General features: G+C 37.5%; 1 protein-coding gene across 2 annotated transcripts; it reads right to left on the reverse strand.

Annotated features, from left to right (window-relative positions):
* Positions 1 to 2,217: 2,217 nt before the first annotated feature.
* LOC120538010 (M1-specific T cell receptor beta chain-like) lies at positions 2,218 to 18,186 on the reverse strand. 2 transcript variants are annotated; one of them, XM_039767362.1, is made up of 6 exons: positions 17,925 to 18,186; positions 13,592 to 13,933; positions 8,660 to 8,986; positions 5,879 to 5,980; positions 5,726 to 5,796; positions 2,218 to 3,737 (listed from the first exon to the last, which is right to left on the reverse strand). In XM_039767362.1, exons 1-6 carry the CDS (start codon positions 17,995 to 17,997, stop codon positions 3,711 to 3,713), a joined length of 942 nt encoding a protein of 313 aa, XP_039623296.1. In that variant the 5' UTR covers positions 17,998 to 18,186; the 3' UTR covers positions 2,218 to 3,710. The 2 variants fall into 2 exon arrangements, with proteins under 2 accessions (XP_039623296.1, XP_039623305.1); XM_039767371.1 differs by lacking the exon at positions 17,925 to 18,186 and adding an exon at positions 14,097 to 14,170.
* Between the last annotated feature and the right edge of the window lie 400 nt (positions 18,187 to 18,586).

Raw genomic sequence — 18,586 nt, forward strand, 5'->3', positions numbered from 1 at the left:
CCACTCATTCGACACAAAGTCAAACTAGCGATTCCAAGGATTTTCCGGAGAGACACAATACCAAAGGAGTCCAGTCTTCGTCTCAGGTCACTGGATAGCGTCCATGTAACACAGTCATATTAGCAAGACAGGAAGCACCAGGGCTCTAAAGACTTGGATCTTCGTCCTTTTGCACAGATATCAGGAGCACCATACACCCCTCTCCAGCGTCTCATGACCCTCCATGCTCTCCCAATCCGTCAACTGACTTCATAGGAAGAGCTGACAGTTTACTTACCTTGGCAATGACATTCATGTCTCTGTCTCTCTTAAAAAGCTATCCATGGTTAGAATTTAAGGTATTAATGAGGTGGCATCTCTTAAATGTTGGTCTTATTAGAAAAAACATTTCAAGACTCTGTGGGTGGAAGGTCAAGTTGTACTCTTAAATATAAAAAAAATTAAAGTTCTTTGGCACACTTACCACTTTTTACACAACATTTGCAAAAACTGTTAAATTTGTGGATGGTAGGCTAGGATTTGTAACCCAAAAAGCAATGTGCAATGAGAGGAAATTGTTTTATAAACAAAAGTTGGTTAAGTATTGTTAATCTTGCTCACATGCTTTATTGCCCACAACCTTGTAACTTTAAAAATTTTGGTGAAGAAACTTACAGAAAAAGACCTGTTTACCCCTAAAGTCATGTCCTTGCACCTTCATATGGAGAAATCACCATGTATCCTTTTGTATTCATCCTGGACTAATTTATGGTTACTGTAACGAAGAGACACTCGCCAAGAATATTAATATTTTCTGGTAATACTAATATTGTATAAAAGTTTTTTTTTTTTAGGTTCAGGAGGTTGGAATAGACAATGTAAATTGAACAGGCCAAGAAATGTTCTGCTTCAAGGTTTCATATTGCTTAAATGGCATGAGGTAATAGTGCAGCGTGGGTGCATACCTTTGCAGATCACACTGTTTATGATATCCTGCACTGTACTGCATGCTTATGACAGACCAACCATCTTTGAAAAATCTGCGCTCACAAAATACAGCACTACTTACTTTTAGGTGATGTGAAAATAAAGTTTGTTCAAATAGGGCATCAAAGCAGGTAGACCACATTTCTGTTTTTTGTTTTTTTCTGCTGTAGCACAGTCTCACTGTGGTCAAAGTTCTATTTACTGTCTGCCAATCTCAAGTGGACTTAAAAACATTGTGGTTTCTTTCATATTCATCTACTTCTCTGGCACATTTTAAGTAAATACGTCAAGAAGATAAAGGGTGATTTTCCACAGCTATATTTAGGGGCTGCTGTAGTTATTCTTGCATCTGTAAAGTTTTGTGGTCTCAGGCTCTAGAATATTGATTTTTGATTAACCTTCTCTTATGCTTTAAAACTTCTTATAAAAATGTCACAAGAGATGGTTTCAAATCTATGAATGGATTGTTTTGGAAACTTGTATTTGAAAAAAGAAATTTCTAAAGAGCACTTTTCATCTCTCACCGTAGCAAAGCAGACATCAGCCATGGCAAAGTAATCCACTAGCAACCGGCGAGCCTGTAGGGCTACATCAGTACTCTGCCTGGGCCGAACGGGTGGTTTTGCTTATGAACTTGTTACAGTGGACTATATTTATTAATTCCATGTTTGTATTTCATCTAGTTTTAAATTAATTAAGACCAAAAAATGAAAGATTTTTTGCAATTTATTGAAAGCTGTTGAAAAGAATGAAAACATAGACTATCAGGTATCTGAAAATCTACACATTTTTTAAACATTTGAACTTGCTCAATTAAATATCATTGACAATCACCACATTACATTATAATGCACAAGAAGAATTACCTTAAAAAAACAACATAGAATTGACCAATGCACACCTTTATTTGGTGCTATTAATAATATTCAGCCTTTAGACGTTTTCATATTTTATTATTCTCCAATGACTCCAGACTTTTGTCACTGTCCTGTTCCACTGACAGACTGAGGAGATCGTTCCTCCCCTACACTATGCGACTCTTCAATTCCACCCGGGGGAGTAAATGCGAACATTAATTTTATTTTAATTCTTTTCATTTTTATTACTATTTAATTTAATTTTGTTTCTTTGTATCAGTATACTGCTGCTGGATTATGTGAATTTCCCCTTGGGATTAATAAAATATCTATCTATCTATCTATCTATCTATCTATCTATCTATCTATCTATCTATCTATCTATGTTGAGTAACAGTGAATTTAATTTGTTTTTATTTTTTTTTGGTACTAATCAACAGATAAAGATTCTTTAATGTCAATGTGAAGACAGATCCTTGTAAAGTTGTCTAAAATAATTACATATATAAAGCGCGAAATATTTGATCACCTTAGAATTCACCCCCTTTAATGTGACACACCCAAGACATCACCGGTGCAGCTGACTGGTTTTACATGTCGCAGAATTAGGTCAATGGAGACCACCTGTCTGTGCTATTGGGGTTTGAGTTGATTTAGGTATAAGTGAACTTCTGAATGTGGAAGGTCCAACTTGTGTTGAGTCTGTATCAAGGCCTAACCTACACAATGAGGACAAAATAAGACTTCAAGCAACTCCATGAAAAGGTACCTGATAAGTAGAATTCAGGGGAAAGAACAAGAACATTCCCAAGGTACTGAGTATGCCATGGAGTCCAGTTGATGCAATCATTGAGAAATAGAAAGAGTATGTGTGGCACAGTTGTAAATGAGAGAAAGCTGTCCACAAAAGCTGAGTGATCGTGCAAGAAGAAAATGAGTGTAGAAGGCCACCAACAGCCCTATGAAAACTCTGAACGAGTTACAAGCTATAATAGTAAAACTGGACATGCTGTGCATGCTATAGCTGCTGCCAGTCACAGTTAAATGGGAGCGTGGCAAAGAGAAGAAAAATGCACTACATCTTGGCTAGAGTTTGTCAGAAGACAAATGGGAGACTCTGAATTCAGCTAGAAGAGGGTTCCATGATCTGAGAACAAAACTGAGCTTTTTTGGCCATCATTCTAAACACCATGTTTGTCATAAGCCAAAATGAATATTATTAAATGCACACTATCTACACAGTGAAGCATGGTGGTCACAGCATCATGCTGTGGAGATACTTCTCTGTAGCAGGCCCTGGGAGGCTTGTGAGGGTAAAATGAATGCAGCAAAATTCAGGAAAATCCTCAAGTAAAATCTGATACAATCGACAAAAAACTTGTGCAATGGGAGAAGATTAGCATCCAGCAAGCTAAGGACTCAGGCATAAAAACAAATCTACACAAAATGGCTTAAAAACAACAACGTTAAATTTCCTGCAGTGGCTAAGTCAGAGTTTGGCTTCCAATCCAATTCAGAATTTGTGGCTGGACTTGGAAAATGCCGTTCTCTCCTAATCCCCATGCAACCTGATAGAGCTTGAACAGTTTTGCAAAGAAGAAGGGGGGATAAATGGCAGTTTCCAGATGTGCAAAGCTGATAGGCTTTTACAAAGTCTGTCATAAATACCATACTGACTGCCTGACCGCATTGTGTTGTTAGGAAGAGGGTCTTTGTTCGGTTATACTAAGCACAGTGTGTTTAATGACGCTGGCCCGCTCTCCCAGAGATAATGTAAAGGGTTCATCACTTTGAGCCTTGAATGTTGATGCGAGTTCCTCATTCTGTTTCAGAATTATCCTCTTAAAATAGCAATCACATAAACCCAGAATGCACGTCTTGTAGTTTTCATACATTTAGGGATGCATATTCAGTCTGAAAGGAAAATTGAAAAAGCATTATCTGGCAGGAAATATAGTAAGTGTCCAATTGTTAAAAGTGTTGTTTTGTATTAGTGTGATGTTAAAATAAGAGAATGCAAATAATTAGTCTAAAAAAGACTTCATATTACCACTAAGAGTTCTCTTATAAAAAGGACAAAGTATTGTATTGGAGTAAAAGACACTTGTATACCGCTACTTCTTTTCAGGAGCAATCCTGCTATACTTATTAATGAGTGATATTTTGAAATGGAAACAACCACCAGGAGCGTTTGATCTACCTTAAAAGGCAGAATACGTCTCACTTGACCTAACAATGGTGTATTAACTACTGAACAGTCTGTGAACACTGTTTGTTCAAGTTCTTGTACAGAACACAGCAAATCTCTAACTTACATATCTGACCAAAATACATCACACATGCTCTCCAACGCCATTACTAGTCAACTGTGGGCTTTACCTGTTTGAAATAGTTAGCTTAGTGTTGAGGTAAGAAAATGCAATTATTGTTCAATAATTGTTTTTATGAATATACTGTATAAATATTTTGTTCATATAGTCAGATCAGTATATTTATTCTGAAAAAGTATTGATGGAAAAATTCTGAAAGCCTCAAAATAATACTTGTTTATTTCACTATTACATCTTTGTAAGGATACTTCTTCTGAATCGTTATAAAATGTTGACTTTATACTTTTGTTTATGGACTGTTTCCAGTGTTTTTATTGTACTTGGAATAAAGGTCTGCAGTGGGCTGGCGCCCTGCCCGGGGTTTGCTTCCTGCCTTGCACCCTGTGTTGGCTGGCATTGGCTCCAACAGACCCCCGTGACCCTGTAGTTAGGATATAGCGGGTTGGATAATGGATGGATGGAATGAAGGTAAGAAATACAGTATTGCAAATGAATATTTACCATGTTTCTGTAAGCACTGATAATTATAAAATCAAAACCAAATACTCAGCAGAATTACTGTGGCAGAATATGTCGGAGCTCTTAATGTTAGTTCTTGTACTGTGGCTCTTTCTATTCACCCTGCCTGTCACTGCCTTATCTCTTTCAATCTGATAATATTTTTAAGGAATTTAGTTAAATAGTGTAGAATTTCAATTAAAGTCTTGTTTTAAACTTTTTACTTTAATTCAGAAAGGACCTTTTTGAAAGGTACTGTACAATTATATTGCATGGCATGACACAGAAAATAGCACACAAATAAAATGAATGGCATCACAAGCAGCTTGTAGGCCTCATAGTACATTTGTAACCCTGCTCCAAGGTATCTGCATCTACTACTGATGCATGTAAGATACCCAACAACCTTTAAAGGAATACAATAACTGAATAATAAACTTAAGTCTATTTTATTTATCTAGAACCTTAAAGATTTCTTTGTGTTTTTTTAAGTTCTATTTGAATTCTGTTTGTTAGGCATTATCAATATATGAACTTGAATCAATTGTCACTAGTCAGTGACATACACACGTTTATAAATATCCTCAAAAACTTAAATAGCTCTGTAAGTCAGCAGCTTCAGAACAAACAATGGAACACTGAACGGCACACAGCTAAATGTGTTCTGTAAATGTACTTAAGAGTCTGCAGGTCTGATTCCAGCCATTACGGCCTAATTTTCCTTTCCAAAAATGTTCACATTTTTTTTATTTAAGTTCTGAAGTAAGGACTGTCAGAAGGGCTGTGCTATCGCAGATTAACGATTCCTGATTGTAGTAAAAGCAGTTAAGGCAATATCAAATTGAATTCCTTAAAGTATTAAACAGAATTATAAAAATGTATTGTATTGCTAACTGGGAGCTATTGCAAGGAAGGCAGTACTTGCAGCACAGGAATTTTCTGCCCTTAATCAGGATTTCAACTGGTAATTTTTTTTTTATTAAGAATTATTCAAAGATCTTGTTCCATCTGTGATTTTGTTCTACAGATTTTTAGTGAGTTTAATTATTCTTTTTATCTATTATTCTACTTTACCGAATTCTCCAGACACTTCCTCGGTCTTGCACTTTCCTGCTTGTAACAGTCTGTAGTAGTAGGCCCACGGGCTGAAATGAGTTATTAAGAATGTCAAACAAAGGAAAGTTAATTGTGTATGTTTATAAAGATGTACAAAACCTAAAAACATACCTCTTTTCTTCCTCCTCCTGTAAATACATGTGACTACTACAATTAACAGTGAAAGAAGGAAAACCCCTGGTAATCCATAAAGTGCCATCTGCTGGAGACACTCTGTCAGACAGAAAGGAGATAAGATTTGTAAGAAGGAAGCTCCAAACATGCACAAAGCTCACGTATATTTAATTGATTAACAGTTCCTTCGGCCAAAGAAAACAAAGAAAGGCTGAAAATTTAAATACAATTTAAAAGTAATCACATTTTTATTAAGTTTATGATGCTTTAGCATTTTATTTTTAAAATTAAAGTTACAGAAAACAATGTTGAGAAAAGCCAAGCAAAATGACACCTTTTATTGGCTAACTAAAAAAATTACAATATACAAGCTTTCAAGGCAACTCAGGCCCCTTCTTCACATCTTGCCTGAACAAAGAGTCTGAGTTGCCTTGAAAGCTTGCATATTCGAATCTTTATAGTTGGCCAATAAAAGGTGTTATTTTGCTTAGCTTTTCTCTACATTCATAATGGCTAACAACACCCTAGTACTGCAGAAAACAATGTTTAGAATTTAAAGCATTTGGAAAACAAGCATGGATTAACCTCATTAAGCTATGATCCATCTAAAATGAATGCAGTACAGATCATATGAAGTTTCATCTTTGAGACTAAAGACTTAATTTTCTACGCAAGTGACTTTATGCAATAGCTTCACCCACAATATATTGGAAGGCACAGAAAACAAATATTGTTGTGAGTCAACTACGCAGTGTAAGATGGAATTTGTTTAAGAGAAGCCATTAAATTATACATAGAGAAATCAAGGCGTCTTTAACTTAGCACAATATAACCATATATTCTGATATCCTCTGATGAAGGAAATTCCACTGTAATTATGTTGTTAGACTTGAGTGCAGCGTTTGACACCATTGACCATTCTATTTTACTGCACAGGCTAGAAAACGATGTTGGACTTACAGGCCCCGTGCTCGCTTGGTTCAGTTCTTATTTATCAAATCGATTCCAATATGTACAGAAATATGCTGACAGTACTCCATCATTATACACAGAAGTTGAATATGGTGTCCCGCAGGGCTCAGTACTGGGACCTTTACTGTTTTCACTTTACATGCTTCCACTAGGATCTCTCTTTAGGAAACATAATGTTAATTTTCACTCATATGCAGATGACACCCAGTTATACCTTTCATTTAAATCAAATGAAGTTTCTCCGATGTTGTCTTTAATTAGTTGTGTTAGTGAATTAAAGGAATGGATGAATGAGAACTACTTGTCTTTAAATACAGATAAAACAGAGATGTTAATTGTTGGAGGGAATGACGCTGATCACAGCAATATTTTGTCGTCATTTAACTCAGTTGGAATCCCAATTAATTTTACTGAATCAGCCCGCAATCTAGGAGTTATCTTTGACTCTAGCATGTCATTTAAAGCGCATATTACAAAGTCGTCCAAAACCTGTTTTTTCCATCTTAAAAATATTAGGAAATTAAGGCGCTTTCTAAATAAACAGGATTGTGAGAAATTAATTCATGCATTTATCTCTAGTAGGATTGACTACTGCAATGCGGTGTTCACTGGCTGTTCAAACTGTTCTCTATACAGCCTCCAGTTAATCCAAAATGCCGCTGCAAGAATTATTACAAGAACAAGAAAATATGAACACATAACCCCAGTTCTTAAATCTTTACACTGGCTCCCAGTTAAATTTAGGGCAGATTTCAAAATCCTCCTTTTAACATATAAAGCATTAAACGGCCAAGGTCCGGCTTACTTGTCTGAACTTATCATGACTTACAAACCTGAGCACATTAAGATCTCAAGATGCCGGTCTGCTTAGGATTCCAAGGATTAATAAAATAACAGTGGGAGGTCGAGCTTTTAGTTACAGGGCCCCTAAACTGTGGAATGGTCTTCCTGCTTCCATAAGAGATGCCCCCTCGGTCTCAGCCTTTAAATCCCGGCTGAAGACTCACTACTTCAGTTTAGCATATCCTGACTAGAGCTGCTGATTAACTGTACATACTGCATCTCTGTTGTTAGTCATTAGCACTATAACATAAGTAACATGATAATTATATTTGAATACTAACCCTCACCTATTCTGTTTCTTTTCTCGGTACCCAAATGTGGCCATTGGTGCCACGGCCCACCTGCCAAGTTGTTTGCCTGCCTATGGTAAAGTCATCCCTGATGGAGGATCACAGGAATCATGGGAAAGAGAGGTCCTTTCATCGGAGCAATGTTTCAGCCGTGGCATGGCCAAATGGAGATGCAGCTAGATGGATGAGGTCTCCAGGACTCTAAAAATATCGAAACCTAATTATGTCATATCATCTACTGTTAAACCGTAATTCTAAAATTTTTATTATGCTGTCTTAAGGAATTGTTCTGTTGTGTATATTGTATTGTATTGACCCCCTACTTTTGACACCTACTGCACGCCCAACCTACCTGGAAAGGGGTCTCTCTTTGAACTGCCTTTCCCGAGGTTTCTTCCATTTTTCCCTACAAGGTTTTTATTGGGAGTTTTTCCTTGTCTTCTCAGAGAGTCAAGGCTGGGGGGCTGTCAAAAGGCAGGGCCTGTTAAAGCCCATTGCGGCACTTCCTGTGTGATTTTGGGCTATACAAAAATAAACTGTATTGTATTGTATTGTAACCACACAAAATAACAGTCCAGGTTGTATTATAAATATTTGAATGCCAAAGCTCCGTAATAGGAAGCATACAAAGAATAGCAGAATCAGTTAGTAAAGAATTTTAAGAATTATTTACCTGGATTTTGGTTATGTCTGTAGACTGTTTCTGCAATTAAAGCACCAGTGGTATCAAGTAAGGCACATCTGATGTCTTTTGTATACTGAAAAGCGTCAATCTTGCAGTGACTTACAAATGTATAACCACCATTTGCTGCTATTATCCCTTCATGACCATCCAGTGTACTATTATGAAGCTCTTGACCAGAGACTGTCCACATTAATTTGGCTTTTAAAGGTAAGGCGTCAGTCACCAGACAAATGAGAAGTAAGTGATCTTCCTCATCTGGAGCTTTGTCATCCCAATGTGGAGACATTATCTGGACTCTTGGCTTCACTGCAGGATCTGTAAATAAAAGGAAGATACACTGAATGGTAAAATACAAAAAATGTTACAAATATATTGTAAAACAGGCACTAGCAAAAAGGATTTGAACTGCAGCAAATAGATGGAACACAACTAAATTCTTAGGGAATGACAGTAATAGGCAATACCCTAATGTGCAGACTGTATATTTCACCTTTATAATATGTCGTTTTGTTGACATGTTTCAAAATACATGAAATGGTCCTGAAGTTTTTTGTTAAACACCTGAAATGTTTCTGAATGTTGTTGTTATCAATAGCCTATGAATAATAACCTACAAAATAACTCTGCATAATTTTACATTTACTGCTTTCAATATTTAACTTGACACTTTCTTTAGTAACAAGTGATTCTCCCAAGTCAGTTCAGCTCTACAGTACAGTAAACACCAATTTTATTATCCTGTGTGTGTGCCATACATGTGACTGTATTAAATTTAGATAAACCATCTTGCTAAGGATCAATGATCAAGCACTAAACTTCACAGAAAGCCACCAAAATGAAGAGCAAAGAGTTTTTTTCAGAATTCACAAGAGGAGCTGAATTTACATCAATTAGAAAGATACATAAAGATACCAAACGTTTGAATACAACGGTAAGCCCTGATAAATGACCCCCATTAGCAGTCATTAATAAAGAACAGGCAAAGCTCATTCCGTTTCTTAAAACGATCCTAGACTTTGCCCTAAAAATGGAAATTGTATTGCAACAAAGAGTGTGTCCATTGAAAATGAATGTGGAGAAGGTTTACAGTTATGCAAGCAATATACTTTTTTCATTGCTTTAACACAGTTGCTGGCTTACAACTAATTTTCCCTTCAGAAAGGTTAATTGAACATTAATACCATTGTCCATTTCCTGGAGTTGCTTATCACACCAATTTTGGACACAGTTGCAAAGCAACTGCACACTCATTAACACACGGACAATTTAGAATTACCGATTAACCTAATAAGTACTTGCTGTATGGTAGGAAACCAGACTACCCAGAGAAGCCAACACAGACACGGGAAGAATGTGCCAGCTCCATACAGACACTGACTGAACAAGGATGTGAACCCAAGTCTGACTACTAGTGCCTCAACACCCACCCCAAGCCAATGTGCTGCTATGCTGCAATAACTTGTTAGAGGAGCAAAGTTTTAAAATTTGAATAGAGGCTGAGGACTTTGCAAGAAATCATATTTTTGTCAGATATCCCGAAGAGTTCATCCAACAGGAACTGTTGCAACACTTGCAATACAATGAGAATGACTGGATTTCTTTGTTGATATTATGGACATTAAATAAATAAATAGCATATTACCCATGTGAATTTTTAATTACTACCAAGCTAATGCTTCTTTGGCAAAATATGTTCATTTACTAAAATAAGAATAGTATCATCTACCAGAATCACCTTTTATTGGCTAACTAAAAAGATCACAATATGCAAGCTTTCGAGGCAACTCAGGCCCCTTCTTCAGGCAAGATGTAATTACGTCTTGCCTGAAGAAGGGGCCTGAGTTGCCTCGAAAGCTTGCATATTGTAATCTTTTTAGTTAGCCAATAAAAGGTGTCATTTTGCTTGGCTTTTCTCTACATTCATAATGGCTAACACAGTACAACACCCTAGCACTTCTACCAGAATCAGAATTTTGAATTAAGTAAGAGTGGGATGAATGCAAGGTTTTTTATTAAAATCCCCACATGAAAAATAGATTTCAGTAATAAAGAACTTCACACTCTTACAAATTGTTACTTCAATATTCATGTGGTGCAGCTTAATGCAAATGTTAACTCAATTAACATCAACTAATGCTAAAATATTTTTTTAATTATTGTAATCCTTAACAAAACCCTTCACTTTGTTCAAATTCAATGGTAAACCAAGGCCAGTAACATTTACTTTTCATTTATCATGTTAGGAAAGCAAATCACACATAACCAATTGTGAGTAGAGGTACACTCTACACTGATCACTGACCAACCTCCAGATCATTCCACCTCATTAAAGACTTTACAACAACTAACATAAGTGTCAAGGATGCTTAAAACCCATGACAGCTCTACTGTTCTGTAGCTACAAAGCTCACCGTACAAAGCACACAGACCACTGTGCCATTTTTGGTCTGACACAGAATTAGTGAAAAGCAGGTCTTTCATGGTAATCAGACTTAAAATTGGTGACCACCTCCTTCTAATGGAGGAATAAAACCATTTGAAGTAGCATTTGCGCTTACTTTCAGATAAAACTGCACCATGTAAATGTTCTGCTGAAATAGTAACTTTAATGAGCTGAGCTAGTTCAGTTACTCAGATCAGACTTTTGGAAAAGAAAAACTTGTAAAAATGTTAGGAAATAGTTCTTGCTATTGCTCACTCTTTAGGTGAGACTTTTATAAAGTGTGTGTTCAAACTTTTCTTTGTTTCAAAAATAATACTTAAGCAATAAAGCAAGTCTGTCCATAACATATACTTCCTCATTAAATACTAAAATACCACTGCAATATAAGAAATCTTAAATAGTTTTTTTGATTCTGTAGGGTTGGTTTCTAACCTGCTCCAAAACCTGTTGGGGGCAGTGCCTCCATTTGGCCATCAAATGGATAAGTAGGTTAGCAAATGGAGTAATAAAATACTGTTTCATATATCATGGAATTAAGAATCTAGATATCCATATAGACAATACTGTATTTGAAATTTACAACTTTAAAGGGGCTTCAAGTGTCCCACTACTTTGCTGTCCTAGTTGTGCTGGAGAGACCTCCTGGATTCAGCTTCTGCTATGGAGTTTGAAATTTGTGTTGGTGCTTATCAGTGTTGCATAACAAAATTTTTTTGTCAGCTTGTTTTTTTCCATTTAACCATTTCGAACATAAGCTTAGTATTTAAATTACCCAGTGTCCATATGCATATACACAAAAATGTACCCTGTCTAGGATGTTATCCCACCTTTGGAGCCATTTAAAACATATGAACAGCAATTTTTCATTTTCAGCAATGGATGTTGGGCTTTAAAGCATGTAGATTTTTTTGTTTCTTTTTTCATGTTGCACCCTTTCAATATAGGCTACTCATCTAGCATTTTTATTTAGGCTGAAATACGGATCACAATTTGCACAATATACCTCTGTTAGTGGGATAGGAGACATGCAAAGAGAAAGCCAGGTTTTTTCTTCCAGCACATTAGCCATTTGGTCTCACCATCTGCCTTTTCAAATGACTATGTCCCAAAATTAAATTTTGAATCTACATTAATGATAGGATTACTTTTAATAGCGGTAAATACAAATATAACAAAAAGGAACTGGCGTTTGCAATCCTCAAAATGCGTACCTATGGAATATTACCTTGCCTCCTGTATGCCATTCAGATTGTTTCAATCATTTCTTTCCAATAGTGGATTATGAGGAGATGCGGGCCACCACAGCAGATACTGCTGCAAAACATGCCCGATGTAACTGGGTTGTCAGCCTACTGTAGGTGAGCACACAGGATCCAGGGTTGCCAGATTTGCGTTTTTCACGCCAAATTGTTCAATTTTTGGATGCGTTGAAAATATTTGTGCTGTTTTTAAAGATTACGTGCCGTCGCCCAAACGGCTGAATATCAAGGACCTCCCATGCCCAACTCAGACGTTGTCGATAGCGGCAACAGTCCAAGGGGAAACAAACCCAGTCATCTACAGCCCCAAAACTCTCCCGGGTCGTCAACAGCGGCATTAGGCCGGTGTTCGGATATCATTAGGATGGAAATATTTCCAGGAAATGACAACCGTGCAACCGCAGGGGCAAACTGACTGACGGTGTTCTGACCTGTTCACCGGCGCATACCTATCTTAAGAAGACTTTTGAAAGCAGCTAATTTGATTTTCAATTGATGGCCTTATTGCCTGTACCTGCTTTCGTCCACTTTTAAATATTCCCAAAACTGTTGAGATTTTGACACTGAATTTGGGGTAGGGCTTATTTACTTCAATGCGTCATACGACCGTAATACGTAATCACCTCTAGCTGGTGGTTATCGCTGCTCCCTCACAGTTCAACAGTCATCTGCCCGAATCTCGCTCCCATCACTGTCTAGATGAAATTGGCTTCCTTTTTCGAGAGTTTTTCAGGGATCTCCTCCGAATGTTTAGACGGATCGGTAAGTCTGGAGAGGTCCAGATAAGCTGCGTGTGTGCTGGACTGGCGCCCCATCTACGCCGGTTCCTCCCTTCAGCAAAAACTGTATCGGGATGATATCCGACCCCCACAGCCCGTTTTTTGATTAAGCGAATTGGACAATATTATGTAATGTTTCTCTCCCTGTTTCGGTTGGTTACAGTGGGCTTTTTCAAATACACGTTTATTTGAGATGTCAGTGAAAGAACACTCCACGACTTTCAGTTGAAGTAGCATAACACATCAGCCTTCACACAAGACGTACAAACGTTATACGAGCATCTGCCTGACCAAGATTTGAACCTACAGCTCTGCAGCGACGAGGCAGCGGCACTGACTGTCGTACCGTCGGGGAAAACACACACACACACTTCAGTAAAAAATAATACTTTCAATCGGTCCAAAACATTCAGTGACAGAAATCCTATGGTAAACTTACCTGTCACGATTAATTTCGAACTTGTGCCAGGAAAAAAATTAAGTGCTGCTCTCACGATGCAGAAGTACATGCCGGAGTCCGCTCTCTGAACGTCGGAAATGTTTAAACTGTATATCCCCTCTTGTAAATTGATTGTACCGGAGTATCTGTTGTAACTGAGATAATACGCGCTAACAGCTGTCAGGTAGTGGGTGCCTCCGTCTGGCTCCTGTCGGTACCAGCTGACATACGAGAAGGATAGCGGGAGGTCCTTGTTAGCTTGTATTCTGCAGGTCAGCGCCACGTCCTCTCCGGAGACTTTAACTTCAACCGCGATCGCTCCAGACAAAACCGTCATTCCACCTGTAAAAACAAACTGTCGGTCAGGAAGGAAAAGGACAACTTGCGCTTACGCGCATTATGACTTTACTACCTCTGCATATTCTATATGCACATTTCCGGAACAAGCTAATTTAAAATAATGTAATAAATACTATATGGTAAATAATACTATAGGGCAACACACTTGTCAAGAGAAGTTGTTATAATACTTGTTGAGTTTGATCAACAAATAAACTTCATTTTTTCTCGAAGCAAAACAGCGCCCAATCTGACCTGTTTCGCCCCGCCCAATATATGACCTTATCTCAGAATTCCCGCCCACAAGTTCACCTGAGCCTTCATTTCCACAGATAGACGCGCTGGGATAAAGCGGACCGCTTCTGAGGTTTCCCCAGGTGGCGCTTTCCACTGTGAGTTTGTTGTGGTCCTTTATTTAGCGAACAATGTAATTTTGCTATTAATATTTTTTAAAAAGTAATTATTTCACAGAAAGTATAGTACAAAAATGTGTTTTACATACAAGTTAAAGTAAAAATTTTATCATCCCCTTAAAAATACACTTCTTTTCTTTACAGCGGGGGTTTAAATGAACGAAATCTATTTATTATATTAAGAAAGAGCTAACAAAAAACACAATGTAGACTAGAGTGATGAGGTGCTTTATCCGTCGTGACGCCATGTGTCAAAAAACAGCGAGAAACGAAGAAGCGCAACTTGTAGTATATTGAGAATTAAAATTTAAAATAAGTTGTTATAAACCAGATAGGCAAGACAATTATAAAAGCAGAAAAAGGAGATTGTCAGCAACTGAGAGTAACAGAGACGGAGTCTTTTGTAAATGTTCTATTTCATATTTATTAATAAATTAAAAGCCTTTGTGAATTAATCACCTGCCTCCCACTGAATCCTTTACTGAAGCTGTCAGAGTGAACAAAGAATACCACACAAGTGAAGCGAAAGGCGCGTGTTAATAGCTCTTAGCGCTTGAAAGTTGCATTTATAATGGTGCTGTTTTGCGCCTATTCAGATTTTCATGGAAAGTCTTCGCGACTCCACATACAAAAACCTCGCAATCGTGTTTTCAATTCTGCGTCTGAAGTGAATGCGCAAGTACGATTTTTGTCAATTAACGTCACATTTTCGTCATTTTACTGGCAGAAGATTCATATAATTAAATTAAATTAATACGAATGCCGCACAACTGACAATGTAAGTTGATTATAATTTTATTCTCTGTACTGATTCTTAAAAAAGTAAGTTAATGAAAATGCTGCTGCTTTTGTATAATAATGAAGAATCCATCCGTTTTCTAATGTCCCATGACCCAAATCAGGGTCGCGGAGCCGAAGCCCATTTCTGCAGCAAAGGAAAAAAAACAATCCTGGACGTGTGTCCTTAAACTAAAGACACTTGCGACAAATGAACTAAACAACATCCTGTTAATAACCCCAAATTCATATTATGTAATAACTCTGCCGATGGATGTATCAATTAAAAACATATACCTGAGAAGTACAGAATGTGAAAGATGTGCGTACATTTCGACAACGTGTTTATAAAATGGACATTCCTGCTTTATTACATCGTTGGGGTGTTACCGCTAAATCGTAGGATTCTAACCCTAAAGGTGACGCGTTTGGTTCCCGGCTCTGACTTAACGTGTGACCCTGAACGAGTCGTTGAACTGATTGAGAGCCAACGACTGAGTCCTGATCTTGTGTGTCACTTTGTGTAGACATTCATAAGTGCCATTTAAAAAACAAGTCAACGTAAACATTAAATACCGAGTGAATTAAGGCAGGTAAGCAGTCACTTCATGTCAAACAAAAACGTTGTCAAAGTTGAAAACTGGGGCATTCACTTTTGTGCCGTACTGTCAAAAGTTACATTTCATATAAGGAGCTAAAATTTCAGGATCATTTAGAAAAATGTGGGCAAAAACGACTCCAAGAAAAACAAGTCGATTTTGCAAAGTTCAAGAGAAAAATAAAAAGTACTTCTTAAAGCTAAATTGCATTGATGTAGACGAAAAGCAATTGTTATCTGTACTGAGTGAAAAATGCCATAACGCTGAATATAAATAATATTTAAATAAAAACGCAGTGCATTTTGTTGAGAGATTGCCAAATCAGACTACTATTTGTTTCATACTTTTCTCTGGTGAGAAAACTATTCAAGAATAGAGAGACAATATAGGAGGAGAATGAACGGCAGGGTTTCATCTTCAGTATGAAATTTATGATCCTAGTAATGGACGTGTGTTTCTTTGATAAACAAGTGGTATATTTTAGTATGCAATTCGTTATTTCTGGAGCTCAGTTTCTAATTCATTGTTCTCTTATTTCTGTCTGCAGTGTCCTGAGTTTGAATCCTGTACCTTATCTGTATGAATTCTGCATGATCTCCATCAGCATGACTTTCTTCCCACATCCCAAAGATGTGCACCTAAGGATACTTGATGATTATAATTGTGTGTGAGTAGGCCCCATGATGGTCTCGCACCCAGTCCAAAGGCGGCTATGTTGGTGGGACATCTGCCTGCAGACACTGAATTGGATTAAGTGGGTTTTGGGAATATTATTAATTTTTCTCTGACAGTTTGGCCCATTCTGCAAACAGTCTTCCTGACAAACATCACCCAAAGATCTCCATGTGTATGTTTATAAAGAAATCACAAAACAAGTACGTTTCGCAGCTGCATTTCAGCATTGCAAGGTCACAGAGAGGTGGACTCTTACCCTTCTACCTGCTGTTACTAACTCCATCTCATTAGTATTTTTGCCTTTTCAGACAATTAGCTGAAATTAATAGATCTGGATAGATGGTGAGACCCATGTTGCACAGCTGGGTTCAATACTTAAATTGTAAGTGTATATTGCATTTTCTGCTTCACATCTAACCGGTCTGCTTGCCTGTTCAGGTTCGTGGCGTTTAAATAGGCACTACACTCTTAAAAATGAAAGTGCCACAGTTTTTCTATGCGGTGCCATAGGGGAATCATTTTAGGTGCCCAATACAACCATCCACGTGGAAGTTCCAGTAATAATTTGTATTTATTTAGATCAGTTAACCGGCTCCATAAATAGCCATGAGCAGATGATAGCATAGTTGTAAAATATCACTGCGTTCCTAACTTTAAAATGTCGCTTGCTGCATATAACAGGCTAAGTTAGGTTTTCTCGATCTTTTAGTATCCCTCCAGGTAGCCTACCATACATTCAATGTTTCTGTTTTTCCACATGTAAATAACCATTTCAAAGTAGCAAAGAAACTATTTTATATTCAATTCAAATTATGTTTGTATTGTGCTATTTCGTTAAAGTGCCGACGCAGGGCGTAAGATCTCAGGTAAAATGCAAATTACAAAGTTTACCAATTTCATAATAACTACATAAAGACACGAAGTACTTTGAAACTGTTTAAAATAAATGTAGCCCACTGTTCATTAATTCGTTTTTGAATTATGCTCAGTTTTATATGCAAAAAAGTTTCCCAGAATGAAGTGGTTCTTTGTCAAGCAATAGTTCTACGAGAAACAAGTGTTGGTGCATGTTATTTATTACATTTAAGTATTTTTCCCCTGTTGCTTAACAATGAGGGGGCCTCATCTGAGCTCTCGGAGAGCCTAAATTCAAATGAACAAAGCAACCCGTCCAGGGTCACCCAGACTGGCAAAATCAGTGCGAATCGGCGAAAAAAATCAAAACGTCTGCAGCTATTTGTAAAAGTACAAGTTATCAATGCATATTTAAAAACACTTCTTCGAGACACTTCTTAGAATTATATGTATAAACCGTTATTTTAAAATGACGCTTCAACTATACATTGACCTAATCTGATGTAATAAATATTGTGAGGTTTGTAATCTCTATCAAAAATCATATAATCTATAATTGTTACTTTTACATTTTTTCTTGCTGAGAAAGGTTTTACGACCAGCAGCAACTTTTAATTATTCATAATAACAGGAAAATAAGTTCAGTACAAGACATATTATAAAAGCAGTACTCACCAAGTGCCACTAAAATCAAAAGCAGCATCACTAAAAAGACTGACATGTGATTGGAACACCTTGAATGTGACATTAACTAAAACTTCATGAAAATAGAAAATAAAAGCCGAAATCAAAGAGTTTACGGTTTATTGTGTCGGAGTTCTAAACTCAAAAGTCTTTCTGCATGTAAGGCGGTGTGATTTAAAGCGCGTGGGCGTTCATTTCAGCGGGGCTGCGCACATTGAAGCGGTCCAATAGAGCGGGAGAGCAGAGCGCGGAGCACGTGGCTCCGACCTGACGAAGACAACGCGCGTCCACTTCACTGACTGTAAAAGGGCCTAGGAATGAAACACCTGGCGTAACAGCTTGAAAACAACGACGTCCAGTAGGATTCATGCGGACAGTGAGGATGAATGGCGTAACGAATTTTTGTGCTACGAAAGGTAAGTGCGGTCTGAGCAATACGTGAGGTGAGGGGTTGCGAATCAAAGTCCACGCATCCATTCATCTGTCTTTGAAACCTATTAATTGATGGTCTCGAGATGCCATTGGCACACCTGTCGCAAAAGAGTAACCCTACTTAAAAGGTGTGCCAGTTTGTCATAGGGCACATCAGGTCAGTTCAATTAACCTCAATAGCCTGTGGAACGAACGTATGCGAAAAGAAGCACAAACACCAC

The sequence above is a fragment of the Polypterus senegalus genome, chromosome 1, assembly GCF_016835505.1.
Source record: "Polypterus senegalus isolate Bchr_013 chromosome 1, ASM1683550v1, whole genome shotgun sequence".
Taxonomy (NCBI): Eukaryota; Metazoa; Chordata; class Cladistia; order Polypteriformes; family Polypteridae; genus Polypterus; species Polypterus senegalus.

Bases quoted from the DNA above. Each gene is read 5' to 3' on its own strand.
- LOC120538010 (XM_039767362.1), bottom strand. From the start codon at position 17,997: ATGTCACATTCAAGGTGTTCCAATCACATGTCAGTCTTTTTAGTGATG. The intron at 13,934-17,924 runs GTGAGTACTGCT...TTGTTTTTACAG, and splicing joins TTTGATTTTAGTGGCACTTG to GTGGAATGACGGTTTTGTCT. The intron at 5,981-8,659 runs GTAAATAATTCT...TCTGTCTGACAG, and splicing joins CAGACATAACCAAAATCCAG to AGTGTCTCCAGCAGATGGCA.